We start from the raw sequence: 23,204 nt of genomic DNA, 5'->3' as shown, positions 1-23,204 counted from the left end.
ACACTCTCTTTGCTCGCGTCGTCTTTTTACCAGCGCTGCGCTCCGCCGACGCCGACGCTCCACTACGCCGACGCTCAACGCAGGAACGCGAACATAAGAGCTGCCCTGTAGTACAACTGGCTGAAGGTGGGATATAAAACCATGCCTTTGCATTACAAACGCGATTCACTTACCTACAGAGCTAGCGCGGCGCCGTTTTCCCGTCCACTTTCTGGGGTACTAATGTTTGTTTACTAGAACTAAGCCCGGGACTTTTAGCAAGTACCAGCACTAATGTCCTTGGCGGCGGATGGAAACAACCTTTCTGCACAAGGGGTTACGTCTATGTGAACTTCTTGGGTGAAGGCGACGGGTGAATCAACCCACAAATGCTACCCGAAGGCACAAAAGCTGCTAGTTTCCACAACCTCGCAATGTAATGAACCAGTAAAAAGAAAACCTAAGATGTATATACCTGGAAAGCGCCTTTAGGGATTATTTAAAGAAAGAAGAAAAGCAGACACCGAGCCTGGCTGGAGCGCCGGTTACCGGCCCTTTTCTTTTATTAATTCTTAGTTGCTTTAGAATGTGCGGAATTGCGCCATGCAATTTATCACCTCTATGGCTAAGCTTCTGAGCATCGTCATATCCTTCTCGAATCGCGCAGAAATATTTACCCTATTTTGGGTGCCGCAACCCACGTCACCCACCAAATCTCGTTGTCACGTAAAACTTTGTATTCATAGCACCGATACATCTTTTTGTTTCAAGGTGATTTCCTAGCTAAATTATTAGACGTAGACGCTAGGTGATTTTTCTTTCGGTTGAATTTCACAGAAACGTTTGTTTCACCCTCCAGACAGAACTAGCTTTTAGGTAACTGCGCCTACTTCTAAGCCAATCGCTTAAGAAGGTGATACGCCCCATTAAATCGAAAACAACATCAGAACATACTTTAAGCCTACGCGAAGCCAATCACAATATATTATTTACCTAATAATTGTTTTATTATTAGTAGCTTCTAATGTATAACAACTTCCCGTGCTTCACTATTAACGGTTGGAGCATAGTTCTTTAATATTCAACGTCGCATTAGTAAATGGCAATTTATTGCAAGTCCACCTGCTTTGTGCCAGATCTACCGTAGTGGGTAAGCGCCAATGCTTGGGAAACAGCAATTGGGAGTTAGGTACCGCAGCACATGATCATCATCAGCACCAGTTCTGCTCAGCGAGGGGGAGCCATTTCGAAGACGGAAAGAAACAAAAGGGACATCCAGCTGCCTGGCCATGGGGAACTTGGTAACCGCAGCTGGCGAATATGCCGGCGAGAGCGGAACGAATCACTTGCTCGGAAGCGCTTTTGCGGAACCAGAATCACCCAGCGAGGTTCTCTCGAGCCAGTGCCAAGAAGAACGCATCACAGTGACAGCGGCTGGCGGCGCAATGCCCCGGCGAGGTCGGCAGTCCTCCCGGCAGTCTTCTCCGATGCCTTTCGCCCTGGGAAGCAGGTCGTCCCTTGTCCCAAAGGATGCGAGGTGTCCGCGGCTCGCAGGGCAGCAGGGTCGATTGATGCAAGGTCGGGGCCCGGACCTCCGTGCGCGTCGACAGCTGGTGAGCGCAAAAACTGTTTGAACTGTGCCTCCAATATACAATGTGTCCCAGCTAACGTTCGCGAAGGTGTTGAACGAAAAATAAACATAGATTTACGAAATCCAGTACAAAATACAAGTCTAAGACCTACGGTGTTCGATCGTCTGAGGTTGGAATAACAAACACCGCAGTTGCGAAGATTGTAAGTTGCGCGGTAGCTTTACATCTTTTGTTTTTTTCTTACAAGTTTGGCTAGTGCTAGCTGACACATCCTATATACCCATCGCTTCCGTCGATTTGCAAGATGGCACAATGTTGCTTCGTGGAGACAACGTCCGTGTGTTCTTACGCGCGTCTTGTAAAACGAAATCATCAAAGGCCTCTAATAATAATATTTGGGGTTTTACGTGCCAAAACCACTTTCTGGTTATGAGGCACGCCGTAGTGGAGGACTCTGGAAATTTTGACCATAAGCACACGGGTGTTTTCGCATTTCGCCCCCATCGAAATGCGGTCGCCGTGGCCGGGATTCGCTCCCGCGACCTCGTGCTCAGCAGCCCAACACCATAGCCACTGAGCAACCACGGCGGGTAAAGGCCTCTAGGCACGCCGTATACTAGGTGGGCATTATTGACAAACAATGCAGAACATATGTAATAAAAAGAGGAAATTGATATTTTTTTTTATTTCTCTCTTTCCTCCAAAATCGGACTAACAGAGGGCAAACCCTCTCACCTTCCTCTAGGTACATACATTGTCAAGCTTATTATCGAAGGTGCGTATTAAATGAATTTCACTTGCATTGTGCGTCTGCAAAGTGACTTCCAAACAATTCCGAACCGTCCGGATGGGCAAGACCAAATATGATGAGGTACTTATTTCTTAGCGCCAAGTGCAGGGCTATTCAGCTTATCGATTTAGGTGCTATCATGATTCGCGTCCCGCCCTACTGTGCCGGCTCATGTTCCTTGCATTCTGTCCATTTTGCTACCTCTGTTGATTTCAGTAGGCAGCTGGTGTGTCGTCACCACATCGTTCCGTTGTGGCATAGACATCCCCACAGGAGTATGCAGCATGTGAGGAACACATAGTAGACTCGAACGCATGGCAGGGATGCTCATTCGATACTCCCTCACCAGCCAGAAAGGGGAGCGCATACGCATCTTTTTTCAGCCACAAGGACCTACACTTGTGAAGGAAAACTGTTTCAAGACTTGTAGCTGTCGCCATCTCAAGCGTTTCCGTGATTAGTGTTTTTACTGTGCTGCTGTCTAAAAGATAAGAAATGGACGCCGTTGCTTACAGCGAGCAGTAGTGATTGCTTCACTGTTGCCCTCTGTTTCGCTTGAATAACGTTGCGCGGCTATTTTATTGTAATTTTTCCAGCAATATGTTGCCGTAAAATCTTTTTCTAACATGCTGAATGAGTTCCGAAAGCTAGGAACGAGCATGCCCCTGCCCGCCGGAGTAAGGTCATGCGTCTCCCACGAATGGCCTCTCCCCAGGTTTTGGCCATCTTAAACAAACAAGCACTGTGTATACATGACGCGCTGATGGTCGTGTCAGCCCTAAAAACACCTGTTTTTATCGCAAACGCCGCGCGCCCTGCCTATCAAGGAAACTCGCTACCAGCCACAGAGTCAGAGTAACATCTCCAAATGCCTTCTTACAGTGCATGTTCCCACCATGACTAATATTCGAATGCGAAAGGCGCAACGCCACGAAAAAGAGAGAGAGAGAAAGAGAGAGAGGAAAAAGAGGGAGATAAAGAGAAAAAACAGAAACAGAAAGAGAAAAAAGAGGGAGGTGGGTTCGACACCACTTTACGTCCATTGGCTCTTGTATCGGAGAAGGCACACATTGCCTATGGATTGAGAACGCTAGTGGAGGCAGAGATAGATATATAGTACCTTTGTTGACAATAACCTTAGCCTGCAGATAGCATCGTTACCAGGCAGGTAAATTCTTCTATCTCCTGCAATAATGCATGGAATTGAGATATTATTTAGGTAAGACGCTCATTAGTCCACATTGTACAGCTTACCATATACAGACATAGACATAATCAACACTAGCAACGCAGCCTGGTGGCAAGGACTTCAAGCTCGCTGCTACTAAGACATGCCGCGTTTACAGCGACGCATCATCTCCTGCCGGCGTACTGCCACGTCGTTCACATTGCTCGCCCTTCGCACGGCTGTATCAGCTGCCAGCTTTAGAAATACTGCGAATACAAAAAGAGCGTGCGATATTTTACACCTAGCGAGATAAGGCAAGTATGTTCTAACCTATGCGCCAGCGCAAAGTTTCTCAGCGATTTTTTTTTTCGGATTTATTCGCTCGCGTCGCGGTTGGCTACTTTACCTCTGGCGTAAAGTTCCCTTTCGTGACATTACACAAGAATAGGCAACCGTTATTTTGCTACGTTGTCCTTTTATGTGAACTTGTTATAAGTGGATAAAACATAAAGCATAAAATAGTTTAGTCACGGTTGAAAAGCATGTTGCCTCCAACACAGTTTTGATAGCGTATGTGCCATGGTATTGTTGCTTCTAGCTAGGTCTAACATTGCGCTGAACCATGATTCTCCGAAAGCCAATCCTAGTTATGCTAGCGCAACCATGCATTCACCACTGAATAACATGCGTCCTAAGAAAGACGCAAACCATTCTGAACTTCCAGTGCACATGAGCAAGGTGAAAAAGGAGTAGGTTAACGTCGACAGAGAGAGAGAATGAACTCTAATGAGCACCAGCAGTTTAGTCGGCTGGGCCTAGGCCTCCCACGATGGGACGTCGAGGTCTTATCGTCGACCTCGACGGTTAACGTCGAGAGACAAATATTTAAAATAAATGAAAGGATTTAGAGAGGTTGCGTTTTGCACGGGCGAGTTGGTAATGCATGGCACAGGAATACGGGAACACAGAAAGACACACACGACGCTAACTACCGACAATGTACATTCGTAATGCGAAGACCACATACACCAAGGCGTGTACAAAAAGAACAGGAAACAAGCAATAGTGTCCTATTATTGGAAGTCAGCGCCAGGCAAGTCCATCTTTCAGAATCCTCGTCCTCCACGCTGTCCATGTTTCGCCATGTGTCTGACACCATGCGTGCAGAAACGCGCAGTGAAGCTCACTGGATAGATACGTTTAAGGGCCGCTGAAGTGGTAACGACCTAATATTGACACGTGTACTTATCTTTATCGGGCGACCACGTTTGGCCGCCTAACAAATGTTATCGTGTGGCGCAGGACGCGCCTGCATGTAAAAGAAGTTTCTGGAATGTTATCGATGGTTCCCTCCACTGTCTTTCACCGCAACTTGTGTAATCTGATTGCATGTATGCGCGACGCGAATAGTGCAGAACTTTGTGGAAGGCGCGCGGGTCCCATTGGTTAATCTGAAACTTTCCACGACTGATCTATAAAAGCCGACGCGCTTGACCCGCTGATCAGACTTACGACGATCGCCGACTGTGTTCGCCGCTCTCGTTGTGCTTTAAGTGTAGCCTGTTTTGTGGGCACAGGTTCGCCCAATAAAAGCTAGTTTTGCTTTTTCACAGTACTGCTACTGTGTTCTTTGACGTCACGACCACGTGACATCTGGTGGATGTGCTTGTGCGTTCATGTACCGAACGCCACCGCAAAGCCGCGATCCAAGCCCGAAGCCCGAGGACAAAACCAATAATAATATTTGGGGTTTTACGTGCCAAAACCACTTTCTGATTATGAGGCACGCCGTAGTGGAGGACTCCGGAAATTTTGACCACCTGGGGTTCTTTAACGTGCACCTAAATCTAAGCACACGGGTGTTTTCGCATTTCGCCCCCATCGAAATGCGGCCGCCGTGGCCGGGATTCGATCCCGCGACCTCGTGCTCAGCAGCCCAACACCATAGCCACTGAGCAACCACGGCGGGTGACAAAACCAACGTCGCCCAAGACCAGCGGGCTAGCCGCCGACTGCAAGGACTGCCCCCAGAGCACGGACTTCTACCTGAGACGAGCAGGAAGATTGCCACCAAGTCCACCCCAATGGCAGCCCCAGCATCCCCCGTCGTGCTGCAGCAGCCCAGGGAGCCCCCGACGTTCCGCGGTTCAACATTCGAGGACCCGGAAACCTGGCTCGAGATGTATGAGAGAGTCGCTGCGTTTGACAACTGGAACAGCGATGACAAACTGCGACATGTCTTCTTCGCATTAGAAGACGCGGCAAGGACGTGGTTCGAGAACCGAGAAGCCACCTTAATGACCTGAGAACTTTTCCGTAGCGGCTTCCTGGAGACATTCGCAAGCGCCGTACGCCGAGAACGAGCCCAAGCGCTATTAGAAACCCGGGTGCAACTACCAAATGAGACCACAGCGATTTTTACCGAAGAAATGAGCCGCCTATTCCGCCACGCCAACCCGGAAATGTCCGAGGAAAAGAAAGTCCGCCTACTGATGCGTGGTGTAAAGGAGGAACTTTTTGCCGGAATGGTACGGAGCCCACCGCAGACCGTCGAGGAATTTCTTCGCGAAGCCACTTGCATCGAGAAGACACTGGAAATGCGGAACCGGCAATTCAACCGCCGCTCTAACTCGACAAACTATGCCGGAGTTCAGTCACTGGCCACCGACGACCTGCGCGAACTATCCGAGCGGTCGTGCGGGAGGAGCTGCAAAAGCTGTTCCGGTCATCACATCCTCAAGTGGCGTCGATTGCCAACGCCGTACGTGAGGAGGTCCAACAACAACTCGGAGTAGCCCCTGAAATGCCGCAACCTCAGCCGCAAGCGATGACATACGCCGCTCTAGCCAGCGGTCACGTACCCCCTCCGCGTCCACGCCAGGGCCCAGTGACGACACAGTTCCGTCGTCCACCAGCACCCCCGCCGCCAGCACGCCAAGCCGTTCCCTCACGCGGCGTTCTAAGGAAGACAGACGTTTGGCGCGCCCCCGACCACCGTCCGCTTTGCTATCACTGCGGAGAAGCCGGGCACGTCTACCGCCGATGCCCATACCGGGATATGGGACTCCGAGGGTTCGCCGTTAATGCGCCGCGACCGCAAATTAGCGAACGACCTCGCGATATCGCCGACTACCTCGCCGCCACTCAGTGAAACCCTCGACGACCATCCCGTTCGCCGTCACCAGGCCGCTACCTGTCACCGCAGCGCCGACCATACACCGGCCCAGCCCGGGGCCGCTCTGCGAGCCCATATCCGGAAAACTAAAAGCAGCAACCGATGGAGGTGCGGTTGCTGTTCGTCGAACTGACGAAGATCCTCCGCCGCCGACGAAGACGACGAAGAGACCATCTCGACGACCTAATGACGACATGCCGCCGTACCGACGAAGTCAGGAAGCCAAGACTACACCGACGAAAGACGACTTGACGAGGCGACGTTCCAGCTTGAGTTCAACACGACGCAGCCGTGATCCGACGCCAACACATAACTGCAACGCCAGACAAAGGACCACCGACCTCGACGTGCTTCTCGACGGCGACGCAGTTACCGCCTTAGTGGACACAGGGGCTGATTACTCCGTAATGAGTGGACACATCGCCGCCCATTTGAAGAAAGTTAAAACTGCATGGGAAGGCCCTCAAATTCGAACCGCTGGAGGACACCTCATTACGCCAACTGGAGTCTGCACGGCAAGAATTACCGTTCATGACCGGACTTACCCTGCCACCTTCGTTATCCTCCAACAGTGTTCACGAGACGTCATTCTCGGCATGGACTTCCTGAACCAACACGGCGCAATCATCGACCTGAAGTCGCAGTCAATAACGCTGTCGGAAGATCAAGCGATACCACCGGAGAGCCCTCGTAGCCACCACGTCTTGAGGGTGCTCGAAGATCAAGTGAGCATCCCGCCTCGCTCCAGCATTGTCATTTCGGTTGGCACCGAAACACCCGCTGACGTAGAAGGGGTCATCGAAGGCGGCCAACGTCTACTGCTCGACCGTGAAATTTGCGTCGCAAGAGGGATCGCTCGACTGCACGGAGGAAACACGAAGGTGTTGCTGACAAACTTCAGCCAGGAGTTCAAGCACATCAACAAGGGCACGACGATCGCATACATCGAGGAAATTCAGGAAACCAGCGATGCGTTTGTCCTCTCGGATTCTGTCGCATCTACCCCGACGACCGTAGTTCCCCAGCCAGACTTCAACATAAATCCAAGTCTCCCCGTGATTAAGCAGCAAGAGCTCAGAAGTCTGCTTCGACCATACAAAGACTGCTTTTCGACGTCATCAAGGAATCGACATACACCAGTCGCAAAGCATCGCATAATAACCGAAGAGTGCGCTCCACCATTACGCCAGAGCCCTTACAGAGTTTCGACGCGAGAACGCGAAGCTATACGACACCAAGTCGACGAAATGCTGTGCGACGACATCATCCAACCGTCGAAAAGCCCGTGGGCCTCTCCAGTAGTTTTAGTTAAGAAAAAGGACGGAATCCTACGTTTCTGCGTCGATTATCGTCGATTGAACAAAATCACGAAGAAAGACGTATACCCCCTACCACGGATAGACGACGCATTCGATCGGCTCAGCGATGCTAAATACTTCTCATCGAAGGACCTCAAGTCTGGCTACTGGCAAATAGAAGTCGACGAATGGGATCGCGAAAAGACCGCCTTCATCACACCAGACGGCCTCTACGAGTTCAAGGTTATGCCATTCGGACTGTGCTCGGCGCCTGCAACGTTCCAGCACGTCATGGACACGGTATTAGCAGGATTGAATTGACAGACCTGTCTCGTTTACTTCGATGACGTCGTCGTCTTCGCCGGAAATTTCGACGATCACCTCAAGCGGCTTGCGACAGTACTAGAAGCCATCAAGTCGTCAGGGCTTACTCTGAAGCCGGAAAAATGCCGCTTTGCTTGCGATGAGCTTCTGTTCCTAGGCCGCGTAATCAGCAAATCTGTGGTGCGATCTTGTACGCGTTCCAAAATAGAACGGAGGCGGTCCGTTCCACCGAGCCACACACGGTTGGTCAGTTTGAACGGTGAAGTACGCCATGACGTCAATTGTGAAGTGATGTCTGCTGTCAATCATTCCGTGTTGTCTGCTATCGGACAAATGCAACGGAATGGACCACCAATTTCGCGACGGAAAGAACGGACCGCCTCCGTTCGAGTTTGGACGCGTACAAGATCGCACCACTGGTGTCCGTCCAGACCCGCAAAAGACAGCTGCCATCGCACAATTCCCGCAACCCATCAACAAGAAGGCAGTGCGTAGATTCCTTGGCATGTGTGCCTACTACAGGCGCTTTGTCAAGGACTTTTCACGCACCGCCGAGCCGTTGACACGTCTAACTAAATGTGATGTTGAGTTCAAGTGGGAAACGCCGCAGGCCCACGCATTTGAAAAACTCAAACGACGCATGCAGTCGCCGCCGGTACTTGCGCACTTCGACGAGTACGCCGATACAAAAATCCATACTGACGCCAGTAGCCTAGGCCTCAGTGCCGTTCTAGTCCAGAGGAGAAACAGAGTCGAACAGTGGATAGCTTACGCTAGCCGGTCGCTGTCAAAAGCGGAAGGCAACTATTCTACGACCGAAAAGGAATGCCTCGCCAACGTTTGGGCTACAGCTATATTTCGCCCTTATCTTTATGACAGGCCATTCAAAGTCGTCAGTGACCATGAGGCGTTGTGTTGGCTAGCGAATATAAAGGATCCTTCAGGACGACTCGCGCGGTGGAGCCTCAGACTACAAGAATACGACATCACTGTCACCTACAAGTCCGGACGAAAACACTCCGATGCCGATTGCCTATCACGCGCCCCCATTGAGCCGCCGCCGCAAGACGACGAGAACGACGACGCCTTCCTTGGAATGATAAGCGCGGAAGACTTCGCTGCACAGCAACGGGCAGACGCGGAGCTAAAAGGCCTCGTCGAATATTTGGAAGGGCACACCGACGTTGTCCCCAGGGCATTTAAGCGCGGATTATCTTCCTTCACGCTGCAAAACAATCTACTCGTGAAAAAGAACTTTTCACCAGTCCGCGCCAACTACCTTCTTGTTGTCCCGTCAGGACTTCGTCCAGAAGTATTGCACACCCTACATGACGATCCGACCGCTGGACACCTAGGATTTTCCCGGACACTATCGAGGATACAAGAAAAGTATTATTGACCGCACCTGACCACCGACGTCGCCCGTTATGTCAGAACATGCCCAGACGGTCAGCGACGCAAGATACCGCCGACAAGGCCAGCCGGATTACTACAGCCAATCGAGCCTCCTTGCCGACCATTCCAGCAGATCGGGATGGACTTGCTGGGACCCTTTCCGACGTCAACAACCGGAAATAAGTGGATCATCGTGGTGACGGACTACCTCACCCGCTTCGCTGAAACTAAAGCACTGCAGAAAGGTAGCGCAGCCGAAGTGGCGAAATTCTTTGTCGAAAACATCCTTCTGCGACATGGCGCCCCAGAAGTCCTCATCACGGCCTTTACAGGCTGTGAGGAACGGCATTTACAGCGGAGCTCATTCAAGCCATTCTGAACTACAGTCAGACAAGGCACAGGAGGACAACGGCCTACCACCCGCAGACGAATGGTCTTACGGAACGGCTGAATAAGACCCTCGCCGACATGCTAGCGATGTACGTCGACGTCGAACACAAGATGTGGGATGCCGTCCTGCCGTACGTAACATTCGCTTACAACACGGCGGTGCAAGAAACAACACAGATCACGCCGTTCAAGTTGGTTTACGGCAGGAACCCGATGACGACGCTCGACGCCATGTTGCCGCACGTCACTGACGAAGAAAATCTTGACGTCGCCACCTATCTCCAGCGCGCCGAAGAAGCCCGATAACTCGCCCGCCTACGGATCAAAAACCAGCAGCGTACCGACAGCCGACACTACAACCTCCGACGACGCTTCGTCATGAAAAACATGAAAAACAGGACTTACTGGTGATTCATTACTCATTATTTCAATTATTATTCTGGATAAACTGCTGCTGATGCTTTAGAACTTGCCAATCTCCCTAACGTACTTAACATAGGCCCGGGTATAAAGAAATCCTCGGAAACATTCATACAACCTACTACATCTTACTAAAGCCGTAATTGGCGAGTGAAAGTGGTGCAGTTACCAGCGATGGTTCTGTGGGGTGATCTTGCGTCCATTTCAGGTTGGACCAACACATCTGACATACCATTTCTCTTCCGAAATAAAAGCACAACAACTTACAAAAAATGTTGTGAGCCTCTTTACACGTCCTTATACCATATCCAAACAACGAAACACAGACACGGAAGCTTTCACAACATATATAATTTACGTATACCTTTACACCCTGCCATATTACTGGCAGTTGATCCACTAGTGCCATTTACTAACTTGTTCGAGTTTCTAGAAGCAGCCGGTTATTTACGCTAACTATCATGTAACGCAGGTTTAGATGCCTTACCATGGCGTTTCCTATTGAATTTTGACTGGCGGAGCATGGCGTTAGCCTCCTTTGCGCCATTAAAGGCCAACTACACCCCAAATAATCAACAAATTAATCAACAAGCGTAAGACAGCAGACATCAGGAACTATCATATGGACAGAATTGAACAGGCTCTCAGGAACGGAGGAAGCCTAAAAACAGTGAAGAAGAAACTAGGAATAGGCAAGAATCAGATGTGTGCGTTGAGAGACAAAGCCGGCAATATCGTTACTAATATGGGTGAGATAGCCCAAATGGCTGAGGAGTTCTACAGAGATTTATATAGTACCAGTGGCACCCACGACGATCGTGGAAGCGAAAATAGCCTAGAGGAATTCGAAGTCCCGCAGGTAACGCCAGAAGAAGTAAAGAAAGCCTTAGGAGCTATGCAAAGGGGGAAGGCAGCTGGGGAGGATCAGGTAACAGCAGATTTGTTGAAGGATGGTGGTCAGATTGTTCTTGAGAAACTGGCCACCCTGTATACGCAATGCCTCATAACCTCGAGCGTACCGGAATCTTGGAAGAACGCTAACATAATCCTAATCCATAAGAAAGGGGACGCCAAAGACTTGAAAAATTATAGACCGATCAGCTTACTGTCCGTCGCCTACAAAGTATTCACTAAGGTAATCGCAAATAGAATCAGGAACACCTTAGACTTCTGTCAACCAAAGGACCAGGCAGGATTCCGTAAAGGCTACTCAACAATAGACCATATTCAGACTATCAATCAGTTGATAGAAAAATGTGCAGAATATAACCAACCCTCATATATAGCTTTCATTGATTACGAGAAAGCGTTTGATTCAGTTGAAACCTCAGCAGTCATGGAGGCATTACGGAATCAGGGTGTAGATGAGCCATATGTAAAAATACTGGAAGATATCTATAGCGGCTCGACAGCCACCGTAGTACTCCACAAAGAAAGCAACAAAATCCCAATAAAGAAAGGCGTCAGACAGGGAGATACGATCTGTCCAATGCTATTCACCGCATGTTTACAGCAGGTATTCAGAGACCTGGAGTGGGAAGAATGGGGGATCAAAGTTTATGGAGAATACCTTAGCAACTTGCGATTCGCTGATGATATTGCCTTGCTTAGTAACTCAGGAGACCAATTGCAATGCATGCTCACTGACCTGGAGAGGCAAAACAGAAGGGTGGGTCTGAAAATTAATCTGCAGAAAACTAAAGTAATGTTTAACAGTCTCGGATGAGAACATCAGTTTACGATAGGTAGCGAGGCACTGGAAGTGGTAAGGGAATACATCTACTTAGGGCAGGTAGTGACCACGGATCCGGATCATGACACTGAAATAACCAGAAAAATAAGAATGGGGTGGGGTGCGTTTGGCAGGCATTCTCAAATCATGAACAGCAGGTTGCCACTATCCCTCAAAAAGAAAGTGTATAACAGCTGTGTGTTACCAGTACTCACATATGGGGCAGAAACCTGGAGGCTTACGAAAAGGGTTCTGCTGAAATTGAGGACGACGCAACGAGCTATGGAAAGAAGAATGATCGGTGTAACGTTAAGGGATAAGAAAAGAGCAGATTGGGTGAGGCAACAAACGCGGGTAAATGACATCTTAGTTGAAATAAAGAAAAAGAAGTGGGCATGGGCCGGACATGTAATGGGGAGGGGAGATAACCGATGGTCATTAAGGGTTACGGACTGGATTCCAAAGGAAGGGAAGCGTAGCAGGGGGCGGCAGAAAGTTAGGTGGGCGGATGACATTAAAACGTTTGCAGGGACAACATGGCTACAATTAGTACATGACCGGGGTAGTTGGAGAAGTATGGGAGAGGCCTTTGCCCTGCAGTGGGCGTAACTGGGCTGATGATGATGATGAAATAACCTTATTAATAGCCGTAAAATGTAGTCTGGCACATTGAAAAATAATATATGACCGATTCAAATAACACAAAGTGCGCCACGGAAGCAAGTGCCAGCGAAGCGTCAAAACCTTTGCAAGAGATGGCGCCACCATACCACACATTCGACGAGAATACTGGTCCATGATCGCGGCGAGTGCGTTAAAACTGAAGCTCACTTTTCAACTAAGCACAGACAATATTTCTTGGGCTGGCCGCAGTGGCGTAGCTAGGTCGTCTGGCACCCGGGGCCGGTAGCTCTCCTGTCATCCCCCTCCCCCCGGGTGTAGTCGAGGAAGGCGAGGATATCGACAATTTTCGGGTGTCTTCAGACGTCTATGACACCCCCCCCCCCCTACTGGCCCCGTGCACCCGGGGCCCACGGCCCCCCGGCCCCCCCTGTTGCTACGCCACTGGCTGGCCGTATTCCCAACGGCAAGCACCGTTGTGCCCGCTGAAGTCTCGAGCAATCTGCTACTGCCATCGGCACATCACTAACGTAAACCAACCGCAGCAGTACCAAACGAGCTAGATTCCTAAACGTTCATATGTTCTGGGTAGGAGAACACACAGGTTGCGGTTCAGTGGATGCAGTTAAATTTAGTGAAGTTTCACCCGAGGGCAATCGAATGAAGGTCAATTATTGGAGCTCATCCGTGAACCTTGGGGCTGCAATCCTGCGTTCTGGTATATCCATAAATTTGTGAGACGCATTAGCTGAGGCACTCATTACAAAATGTAGCCTTTGAAAGTCCAGTGCGCTCATAAATATGTGCGTCGGTTCGTGAATACGCCGAAAATGACCATTTTTGAAGAATGGATTTTTCGAAATTGTTCAGGTTTCCTGAAACACTGCTCGTTTCGCGAATTTTTATCACATTTAACCGTTTTGCTGCAGCGTAAGATATCTGCGTTTGCCTTAGTGGGTGACCGAACGCTAATGCTATCGCACGCTCAGTGCGCAGCGTACAGCATTCTCAGAATTGCGGAAAACAGCTGAACGCTAACACAAACGGCTTCGACTCCGCGCAAACGTTGGCCAAATAAAAGTAAACCATGTCAAACTAATCAACACCAACCTAGTCGTATGCTGTAAATGCATTCCGCATACAACCAACGACAATGAGACCTAGCATATAACATTTTTTTTCTCAATTTTAGGTTGGGGAGTCATTCGTGTCAACTAAAGAGTGCTATCCAAAATGCGCAGTCCATGGCGTCTCAGATGGGACAGCGACAGTGTCGCATGGCGCGCGCTCCCAAATCGCCAAAGCCAAGCACCGGTGGTACTGCTCCTGCCACCGAGTCTAAACCTCCGAAATGTCGAGAATAAATGTCGGGCGCACCACCCAATTGCTACAAATGCTTTGTTTTCGAAGAATCATGACACAAATCTATAGCGAATACAAGCATGAGTGGGCAGCGAATTGGCGATACAGCGCAGAACCATTCATTAGAGATCTCAAATATAGACATAGCCCATTACGATGATTAGCGCCATGTTGTCCAACGCAAGCCTTCCTTTACGCATGTTATCGTTGAACGTTAAATCCGGTTAAATCGGAGGCTCACAAGAACATAGGCGGCTTAGTTACTCGGTATGCGTAGTGTACATAAGGCAACCTTTACACAAAATCGGTGCGTTTGCTGCTTTACGCTGTAATAAAACTCTCTCTTTTTGCTTCGCCATGCGAATGTTCACTGACAGGTGTTCACATACTTCAAATACACGTAATTAGTTGAAAGCAAAATAAAGGTTTAATGATTAGGTGTACTGTTGTTTTGATGTATTGGCTATTCGACAGTTGGTTTTGACATCTGTTCGTTAATACTGTGCACTTTTTTTTTCTATTCTGCATTTAGCGTGTCCTTAGCTCCAACACAATGCTGCCGCATAGCGTTAGCGATGTAGTGCCCAGTCACTCACACAACCGCTTCCGTTGATGCGGGCTGACTGAGATTGTGCTCACAAGTTCTTTCGCGAAATAAGTCGATTCGGTAATTGAGACAATAAAAAAACAGGCTCCAAGTTCACTGTGGTTTTCGAAATGTGCACGGCCTTGTGTGTCCGCTTAACGAAATTCTACAATTGGGCTCCAACGTCTGCAGCCCAAGGTGGCGGTCAGTGCTCCGAAACACCAGGCAGCGCGGCCGCGCCAGGCCGCCGCGGTGGCAGCGCGAAGTCGCAGGCCTCACGCCTCACCCTCGAGTCCGCCTTCCCTTGCTCCGGTGGCAGAGAACCTGTCGCCGGGGTCGCCATCGGATGAGCAGCGCATGCTGCCTCGGCCACAGCTCAGCCCTCCTGTATCGGCGCCAGAGATTCGCCGTCAAGCAGAGGCAAGCCGTGATTGATTTATCGATCCATAGATCGATCGATTAACTGATTGCTTAATTGTGTTTCCTTCCCAGTCACTTACGGGAATAAGTTAGACCACCCAGGGTTGATTAAGGTGTGCATAAATTTAAGTACACGTGCGTTCTGGCTTCTCGCCGCCAGCTGAATTCGGTCGCCGCGGCCTAGAGTCGGACGCACGCTCTCGAGCTAAACAACAGAACGCTTACCCACTACTGAGCTACGCCACTAAGCTACCGCTACACGTATAGTGTTCCATCTACATTGCCCATGTCTGCTTTCTTTTTTTTCTTTTTGTCGCAGCAGCAAGGCGACCGCCCGCCATCCTTGCCAGTGGACGCGATCGTCAACGCCTCTGGGTCGCCCCGACGCCTGAGCGCGTTCCGACGCCTGTTGCAGTTCAAGCGTGGCTTGCTCCTGTCGGGCGTCACCCTGAGCCTCGCCACTACCATCCTGACGCTGCTCACTTGGATGCTCGTGAACGAGCCGCTGGGAGACGACGTGGCGCGCAACGCGTCGCGCCTGGCGCAGATGCTGCTGCTCAGAGGCGACGACGCGGTTCCCGGAAGCGGGGACAACGCTTCCATAGTGGCCGCTAACGAGAGCGCGAGCTTAGCGGAAGAAGCCGCACGTACCGCTGCAGCACCAGGCGGTGACGATGCGGCGCCGCTCTTCTAGAAATTGAACAAAAAGTGTCTATTTCTCATGCGTTTATTTACTATTTCATAGCTTAGTTCTCACCTGGATTTCGTCAGATTATTCACCAAGGTAAATTGTGTTGTACGAAATGGAACATTTAAATTATAGTTGCCCCACTGTAGGAAGAAAGCATATGTGGGAACGCTTGCCAGGCGCTTGTCTGCGTCATTAAGACGCCACGACATTACAACATATATCATCTGTAGTGTCCCCATGAATTATGCGATATGTCGTTTGTTACTGTTTTTCTTCACATTTTGAGATACTCATCTTTGGTCCATATACGAGCCACAAAAAAGGTATTACCTATTGGACCGCATTTTAGGCATATAATTGGTAAAAAATTAAACCACGAATGCAAGTCGGGAAGATCGTTCTTGTTCTCTGTCAGTGAGGCATCTAGAGCAAATTTACGATCATCATCATATTGTCTAAGCACTCTTTAGATACTTCGCGCCCTTTTCAGAGGCAATGTCTGTAGCTATGTTTATATCCAAAAGTTTTCCCGCCTACCTGGGCCACTGGGTATTGCGTGGTTGAATGGGTAGGAGTGGAATGGGTAGAATGGTTGCTGTGCCAAAAGACCAGCAGGATTCGAAATGAAACCGTTTGACCAACTTAATTGCGTGGCTGAGTATGTTCAACGAAACTCTTTGACGCTAACTTGGAGCATAGCGTACACACGACTCTGTCTATGCTCGTCTTCAACGCACGTTTTTGATGCCAACTAGGCACTGTTGGTATATACCAGTAGGTGTGTGCCACTCTTCAATAAACACTTCCGACGCCAACTTGGGTAACTACGCATGTGCCACTGGGAGTGTACCGTTCTACAATGGCGAAAAAATTACTTATACTTATTGGGTGCCGAGAAGAATTGAAACTATATATATACGCCACAAGGGGCCCTATAACTTAAACCTATTCCAATGTGTTTTTATTCCAATCTCCTGATGTCAAATTTGCGTAGCCGCCTACGCAAGCACCGGGCGGTCACCCGTCTGGTTCTCTGAATAGACCAATCAAATGCTCTACTCGTTCATAGGAGGTCACTTTTGTTTGCTTGAAAAACGAATAACATTGCCTACACTGAGCAGCTTGTTTTGTTTAATTGGCTCACAAGAGGCGAGGAGCATGCTCAAGTGGAGGGGGATTCGATAGGGCCGAGCCAGTGCACTGAAAATCGATAACCGGACGAAGAGGGTGGTGCCGGCGTCTGGGATTGGTCCACTTTCGCTTACTTAGCTTGCGGTGGCTCATCGACAATCGCGGTGGAATGCAAAGGAAGCTTAAGAATGACGCTAAAACTGATCCTCAGCAAAGGAGAGTTGGCAGAACGAAGTCGTAAACGGGCCGAAAGTCCTCGAAAATATTACACGGCCGCGTAGAAAGTTTTATTACACGCAAATAAACCCATGATCTTCGACAGGTGCGAGTATATCCAGTGCCTGAGCGATCGGCGGCAGCCAGCTTTTATTCCTTTCGGAACGCGGCAGCCTGCGGCTATTCAGAAGAAAATTCAGTTTTGTTCGGCATATTAATGCATCTTTATCGCGTACACGTCACACTGACGCGGTGAGTTTTTGCGGTTTTGTGACGTCGCGTGCGAGGCAGGTGAAGTGGGCGCAGCCCGAAATCGTTTGAACAATGGCCAAGGCTAATGGCGAAGAGGTGTCGAATGAGAAATAACTATTTTTCTTTTGTTCGGTCAAACCATGCATAATCCGTATGTACACGTTATATCAGATGGGGAGTTATCGCGGTTTTCGTGACGTCACGTGACAGACAGGTGAAAGGGGGTGGTCCAAAACGTTTTTGACCAATCGCGGAAGGCTGATCGCAAAATTGGAATAGGAAAGTTTGGAATAGTTTTACGTTATAGCGCCCAAGGTTTGCTCGAGGAGAGCAACCCGATGCTTTAGAAGGCTGCGCTGCAATTACAGTGGGCATGCACCGCTTTTCAAAAAAATGGCTATGGCTTAGATAAGGTTAAGCCCAGGATGCGAAGCATACTAGCCTTTATTTTAGTTGTTGAACCACAGTTTAGCCTGGTGAACTGCTGTTGCTCGGCTATATTTGCTTCGGCTAGACGAAGAAACAACTCATGCGTTACTCTGCTTCGCCTTCAAGAGTGGAACGCGACAGCGTTCCCGTCGACCCACCAAGGGTTGTAAGACAATGGGCTACGGCGCAGCGACTACGCGCACCGCATTGGACGCGGGGAGCGTCGAGCAACGCAGCGTTCGGCGCGGTAACGAAATGTGCGCCTGAGCAAGCGACGCACGCCTGAGCCTTAGAAACAGCTCGTTTCTAAGGCAACACCGCATTCATTAGAGGCGCTTTTGTACCGCTTTGAAGCATCGTACTCGTGGCTCAGTGGTAGCGTCTCCGTCTCACACTCCGGAGACCCCGGTTCGATTCCCAGCCAGCCCATCTTGCAAGAGTTGAGCCTTTAAAGCCACATAGAAAATCAGTCTCTGTAGCACGCCGCAACCTTCGCTTCTCATTCCAACGAGCAGCTCTGTCTCCAGGAGGCATCTCACCTCGTGAGTGTCTAGCAGAGGCAAGCGCAGCTGCTTATATACCGCCGCGACGCCGCGAGCGACGGCGCGAGTTGGAGCCCCGTTTCTCCTCTGTCTTGACGTCACGGTGTCACGTGGTATTGAAGGCGACACTGCCACGCCTGAGGAGCTGGGTTGAGCTCTCGTAATATGCTTCGCATAAAAATATTTTTCACGGCGATGCTTTAGCAAGCTGCCCCATGAATTCACTTTGTATGTGGCGTTCTTAAATGAACCTCTCGTCAACTAGGATCAATTAGTAGGTGCCGCTGCGTGCGTGGCAAGTGCGTGGCAAGCTTGTCATTTCGGATGCGATGTGCCGACTTCTCGGCAGCGTCACTAGGAGGCGCTGCAGAGAAGAAGTGCGTAGAAGCGCAAGAGAGGGGCCTGGTTGCCGGATGTCATGTTTCTAATTGTTGGCACGCACCGATACGCCATGCATTTCAGATTAGAAGCGCAGGCTTCGCGGCGGCGGCTCAAGATGGCACTGAGGGTTTCTAGGCAAGCCCGACAGAGGAGTCCCGCTGTAGTACACAACGTGCGGCTGCACGGCATCTATTGCTTCTAAAAGATTGGTAGTACTAACTTTGAGGCATTTTAAGGCATTAGATTCCGTGCATATCGATTATGCTAGAAGGCATGACCTCTGAAACCTTGGGTGTTCGCCTTAGAGAAAGCTAATTACGACACTTGGCAAGAAAGATGGTAAAGCGTGTAGTGTGGGGGTCCCTCAAGGTATACGAAGGGAAGCATGAGAATGGAAATGAAATAGAGTCACTCGGCAGACACTGTGATGTCGATGCATCACAATATGGAGGATTTTCAGGTTGAGGTTGTGAAACAAGTGGAAGAGTTCAGTAATGAGCTAAATATAGAGCGGGATGCAGGGAAAGTGGCGGAAGAAAGACTTCAAGCAGCCAAGAAAAAGCTGAGCAGGCCCGGCATCGTGTGGAATGGTCGTGACAATGGAACGCAGTCGCCCTACGTGACAGCGCAAGTGAGTGTCAGCAGGACACATGGAATGCGTGCAACATGGGGAAGGGATAGCAGGAAGGAGCTGCACCTACCTTGAGGTGGCCACGAATGAAAAGCAGGAATGCAGGTATCAATGACTCTTATCAACTCCAAATCACGCGGAAAAGGATGACAAAAAGAAGCAGGGAGAGGCCTCGGCAGTAGGAAAGAGTGAAAGGGGTATTATCGCCAGTGACTCAAACCTGGCCAGGTACTCAGAATCAATTGTGGAGAGTGTGAAAGATGATAAAATGGTTGTGGTAGCTACATTTCTAGGGCATTGGGTTCTGTTCTGTTCTGTTTCTAGGACATTGGGTTATGTCACGGAGCGAGCAAAAGCAAAGCTCGCGAAAATGCCCATGGGCGCAACCTTGTCGTAGTAGCAGGCGGGCTAGATGATGTCCTAAACAGAAAAGGGAATGGACCAGCCCAGCGCTTGGCAAAGTGGTTAGACGGCTTCTGCGAGCTGTCCCCGCATGTGGAGATCGTGGTGTGCACGGTGCCGGAGGTTCCACTGCGTGAGGGTAACGTACAAAAAGCCGTAGTGGCTGCTAGTGAGGCTACATGAACAGTGAGCCGAGACAAATTTTTGGGGTCCAAGTAAACAGGGAAGTAGGATGGTTTGGTAGTTTTCAACGAGACGGGATCCATTTCGATCACAGGCTTGGACGAGACATGGGCTGGCGATTTGATAGTCACGTGGTTGCGTTTTGGGGAGGGCGCACTGGCGCTTAGGAGGTTGGGGAAAGTAGTAACGAACAAGGTCATCTGGGGGCACTTCAGAATAACATCGCCGTCGATAACAGAAAATGGAAGAAAACAAGAAAGAGACCTCGCCATTTAATTGGCTACATAAACATACAGGGTGGGAGAAGAAAGGAAAAGTGGATAGAGATGCAGGAGTAGTTCAACAGAGAGCAAATACTGGTGTACGTGGTAACAGAAACGCACGTTAGAGACTCGGAAAAGCTGCGAATGATTGAGAATTTTGTTTGGGAAGATGCAACACAACTAAATCGGACAGAAAGGGAGGGGTAGCCGGAATGTCATTCCATCAGGGAGCCCAATGGAAAAGACAAAATCCGAAATGACAATAGCATCTTTGGTTATCATCTACAATGAGTGGACAGAGAACTTGGCGTGGAACGTGGAACGTATTGGCGGACGGGAAATAATTGCATAGAGAAGAATCAAGTGTTAGTGGAATGCATAAGTGCAGACATTAAGGGCATCGGGAATGATTTCCGAAACTATCCCATTAGGTGAAATGAATGCGCACTTACAGGATCTAGGTGGCAATACCGACAGCAACGCGAAGGTAATGCTAGACCTCTGTTTGCAACATAATCTCGTTATCGTGAATACAGGACATAAGTTGACGGGTAGATCACGTGAGAAATAGGAGACAGGCCATCGACCATCCATTACGGCCTGATGACAGAAGGAATTCATGACTTCAGAGAAATGGTCATTGACAAGGAACGGTATATCAGCATAGGTAGTTAATATAAACGCATCGTTTTGAAAATGGGATACGTAGTTGGTAAAGGATGTAAAGGGCGCGGAATTACCAGTCCAAGTTTAAACGCTGAACAAATGACAACTATGACAACTAGAAGAACTTGGCAAAGGGCCTAGCAAATAGTGGGCATATTGTCACGGAGTAGTGACGGCGAATAAAGCAGAAAAACGGGCAATGACGAAACTAGCGTTTTATTGGGCGGACGTGTGCCCTGAAAAACAGGTTACACTCAAACACCGGCGACAGCGGTCAATACAGTCGGCGATCTTCGAAAATCTGATCAGAGGGTTAAGCGCGTCGGCTTTTGTAGGTAAGTTACTGAAGGTTCCAGAGTAATTGCTGGTGCCAGCGTGCCTTTCAGATAGTTCTACACCATTCGCGACACGCATACATGAAATCGTATTACACAAGGTTCGGTGACAACAGACAGCAAAAAGAACCATCGACAACATTCGAGAAATTTCCGATAGGTGCGGTTGCGTCCTGCACTGAGCGACAAAATTGGTTAGGCGGTGCAAAGTGGTCTCAAAAACATATTCCCAATGCTGCAAACCAAACAGGAGAGCAACAACCGGAAGCATACTTATTAAACAAAATAACAAAGAAGCAAATTCCAAGGTAACAGTCCAAAAAGTATTACGTTCAGTTATGTAAAGTCCCAAAGTTCGCTGCGCTGGTAGAACGGCTTAAGCCAGACAACGTGGACTACTTCAGGTCGTGAGCGGCGCCACTGCGATAGCGAAATGCCGTCTGGCACGACCTCATAGTCGAGTGCTCCAATGCACCGGATAATCTTGTAGGTTCTGAAATAGCAGCGTGATAGCTACTCATTGAGTCGTCGTCGGCGTACCGGGGTCCAAACCCAAACACGGTCCCCAGGCTGGTATTCGACGTAGTGGCATCGAAGGTTGTAGTGCAGGCTGTCGCTCCTCTGCTGGTTCTTGATCGGCAGGCGGGCGAGCTGTCGGGCTTCTTCGGCTCGCTGGAGATATGTTGCGACGTCAAGATTCTCTTCGTCGGTGACATGCGGCAGCATGGCGTCGGGAGTCGTCGCCGAGTTCCTTCAATAAACCAGACTGAGCGGCATGATCTGTGTTGTTTCCTGCACCACCGTGTTCTAAGCGAAGGTTACGTACGGCAGGATAGCATCCCAGGCCTTGTGTTGGACGTCGACGTACATTGCTAACATGTCGGTGAGGGTCTTATTCAGGCGCTCCGTAAGACCATTCGTCTGCGGGCGGTAGGCAGTGGTTCTTCTGTGGCGTGTCTGGCTGTGCTGCAAAATGGCGTGGGTGAGCTGCGCTGTAAAGACCGTCCTTTTGTCGGCGATGACGACATCTAGGGCGCCATGTCGCAGCAGGATGTTCTCGAGGAAGAATTTTGCCACTTCTTCTGCGCTACCTTTTAGCAGAGCTTTCGTTTCAGCGAAGTGGGTGAGGGAGTCCGTCTGCCCTACGCGTACGCAGTTTGTATGTTGAGGAGTAGTGGAAGAAATTTCTTTAAGGCAACTATTTCTCTTTGTGTTTTGATGGATTTGGGCTACTGAAATTTGAGGCCGCATTTCGCGCGTCTCGACAACTCCGTCGGGACACCCTATGAGTTTGCCCAAATGAACAGCGGTGGCACCTGTAAGCATTAGGTTATAATTAGTTACCTCGTAATATCGTTTTTTCTTCTCCTGATGTGGGCGCTTATTCGCTAAGAGCACGAAGCCGCTAGAAAGCAACCATTGTTCGGTGGTATTAGCATCCCTGTTTTCCCAGTTTGCCTGCTGTATATAGGTACTGGGGGTCAATCGTAGCAGTACGAGAGATTCTAACGACTAAATGTTCATTCACTGGATGTCGCGCAAGCTTGAGACACATTTTAAAGACAATGTTTTCTTTCTTCGTTATTACAGTCGATAGAGCTTTGTGGCTCAACGTTTGCACATTAGGAAGCTGGTGCAGAGAACTTTGCAATATTGCCATTTCCTCTGCATTAAGCCCAAATAAACATTTCAAAAGGAAGCGTAAAGGGGTACGCAAAATATTCGTCTGGTCGCCGCAAAAGCTGTTGCTGATAGGCGTAACGAACTCAGGCAATCTGTCGGCGTAAAAATCTTGACCCCAGCTGTAGGATGTAGATGTGGCTAGGCACG

The 23,204-nt window shown here is 49.5% G+C and overlaps 2 protein-coding genes across 4 annotated transcripts in view; one reads left to right on the top strand and one right to left on the bottom strand.

Annotated features, from left to right (window-relative positions):
* The window catches only part of LOC135917388 (uncharacterized), a 153,729-nt gene that overhangs the window by 117,390 nt on the left and 13,135 nt on the right, over nt 1-23,204 (bottom strand). The gene's annotated exons all lie outside the window — the stretch shown is intronic.
* LOC135917372 (uncharacterized) lies at nt 1,185-16,336 on the top strand. Of its 2 annotated transcripts, none has more exons than XM_065450953.2 (3): nt 1,185-1,592; nt 15,025-15,252; nt 15,572-16,336. In XM_065450953.2, exons 1-3 carry the CDS (start codon nt 1,269-1,271, stop codon nt 15,944-15,946), a joined length of 927 nt encoding a protein of 308 aa, XP_065307025.1. In that variant the 5' UTR covers nt 1,185-1,268; the 3' UTR covers nt 15,947-16,336. The 2 variants fall into 2 exon arrangements, with proteins under 2 accessions (XP_065307025.1, XP_065307026.1); XM_065450954.2 differs by having other exon boundaries at nt 1,188-1,592; nt 15,575-16,114.

This window comes from Dermacentor albipictus, chromosome 2 (genome assembly GCF_038994185.2).
Source record: "Dermacentor albipictus isolate Rhodes 1998 colony chromosome 2, USDA_Dalb.pri_finalv2, whole genome shotgun sequence".
Taxonomy (NCBI): domain Eukaryota; kingdom Metazoa; phylum Arthropoda; class Arachnida; order Ixodida; family Ixodidae; genus Dermacentor; species Dermacentor albipictus.
Note: the sequence above shows the minus strand (reverse complement) of the source record. Positions and strands in the feature narration are given on the sequence as shown.

Excerpts from the sequence above, each read along its gene's own strand:
- LOC135917372 (XM_065450953.2), top strand. The coding sequence starts at position 1,269 with ATGGGGAACTTGGTAACCGCAGCTGGCGAATATGCCGGCGAGAGCGGA. Across the intron at positions 1,593-15,024 it reads TCCGTGCGCGTCGACAGCTG|CCCAAGGTGGCGGTCAGTGC; the intron begins GTGAGCGCAAAA and ends CAACGTCTGCAG. Across the intron at positions 15,253-15,571 it reads AGATTCGCCGTCAAGCAGAG|CAGCAAGGCGACCGCCCGCC; the intron begins GCAAGCCGTGAT and ends TTTTTGTCGCAG.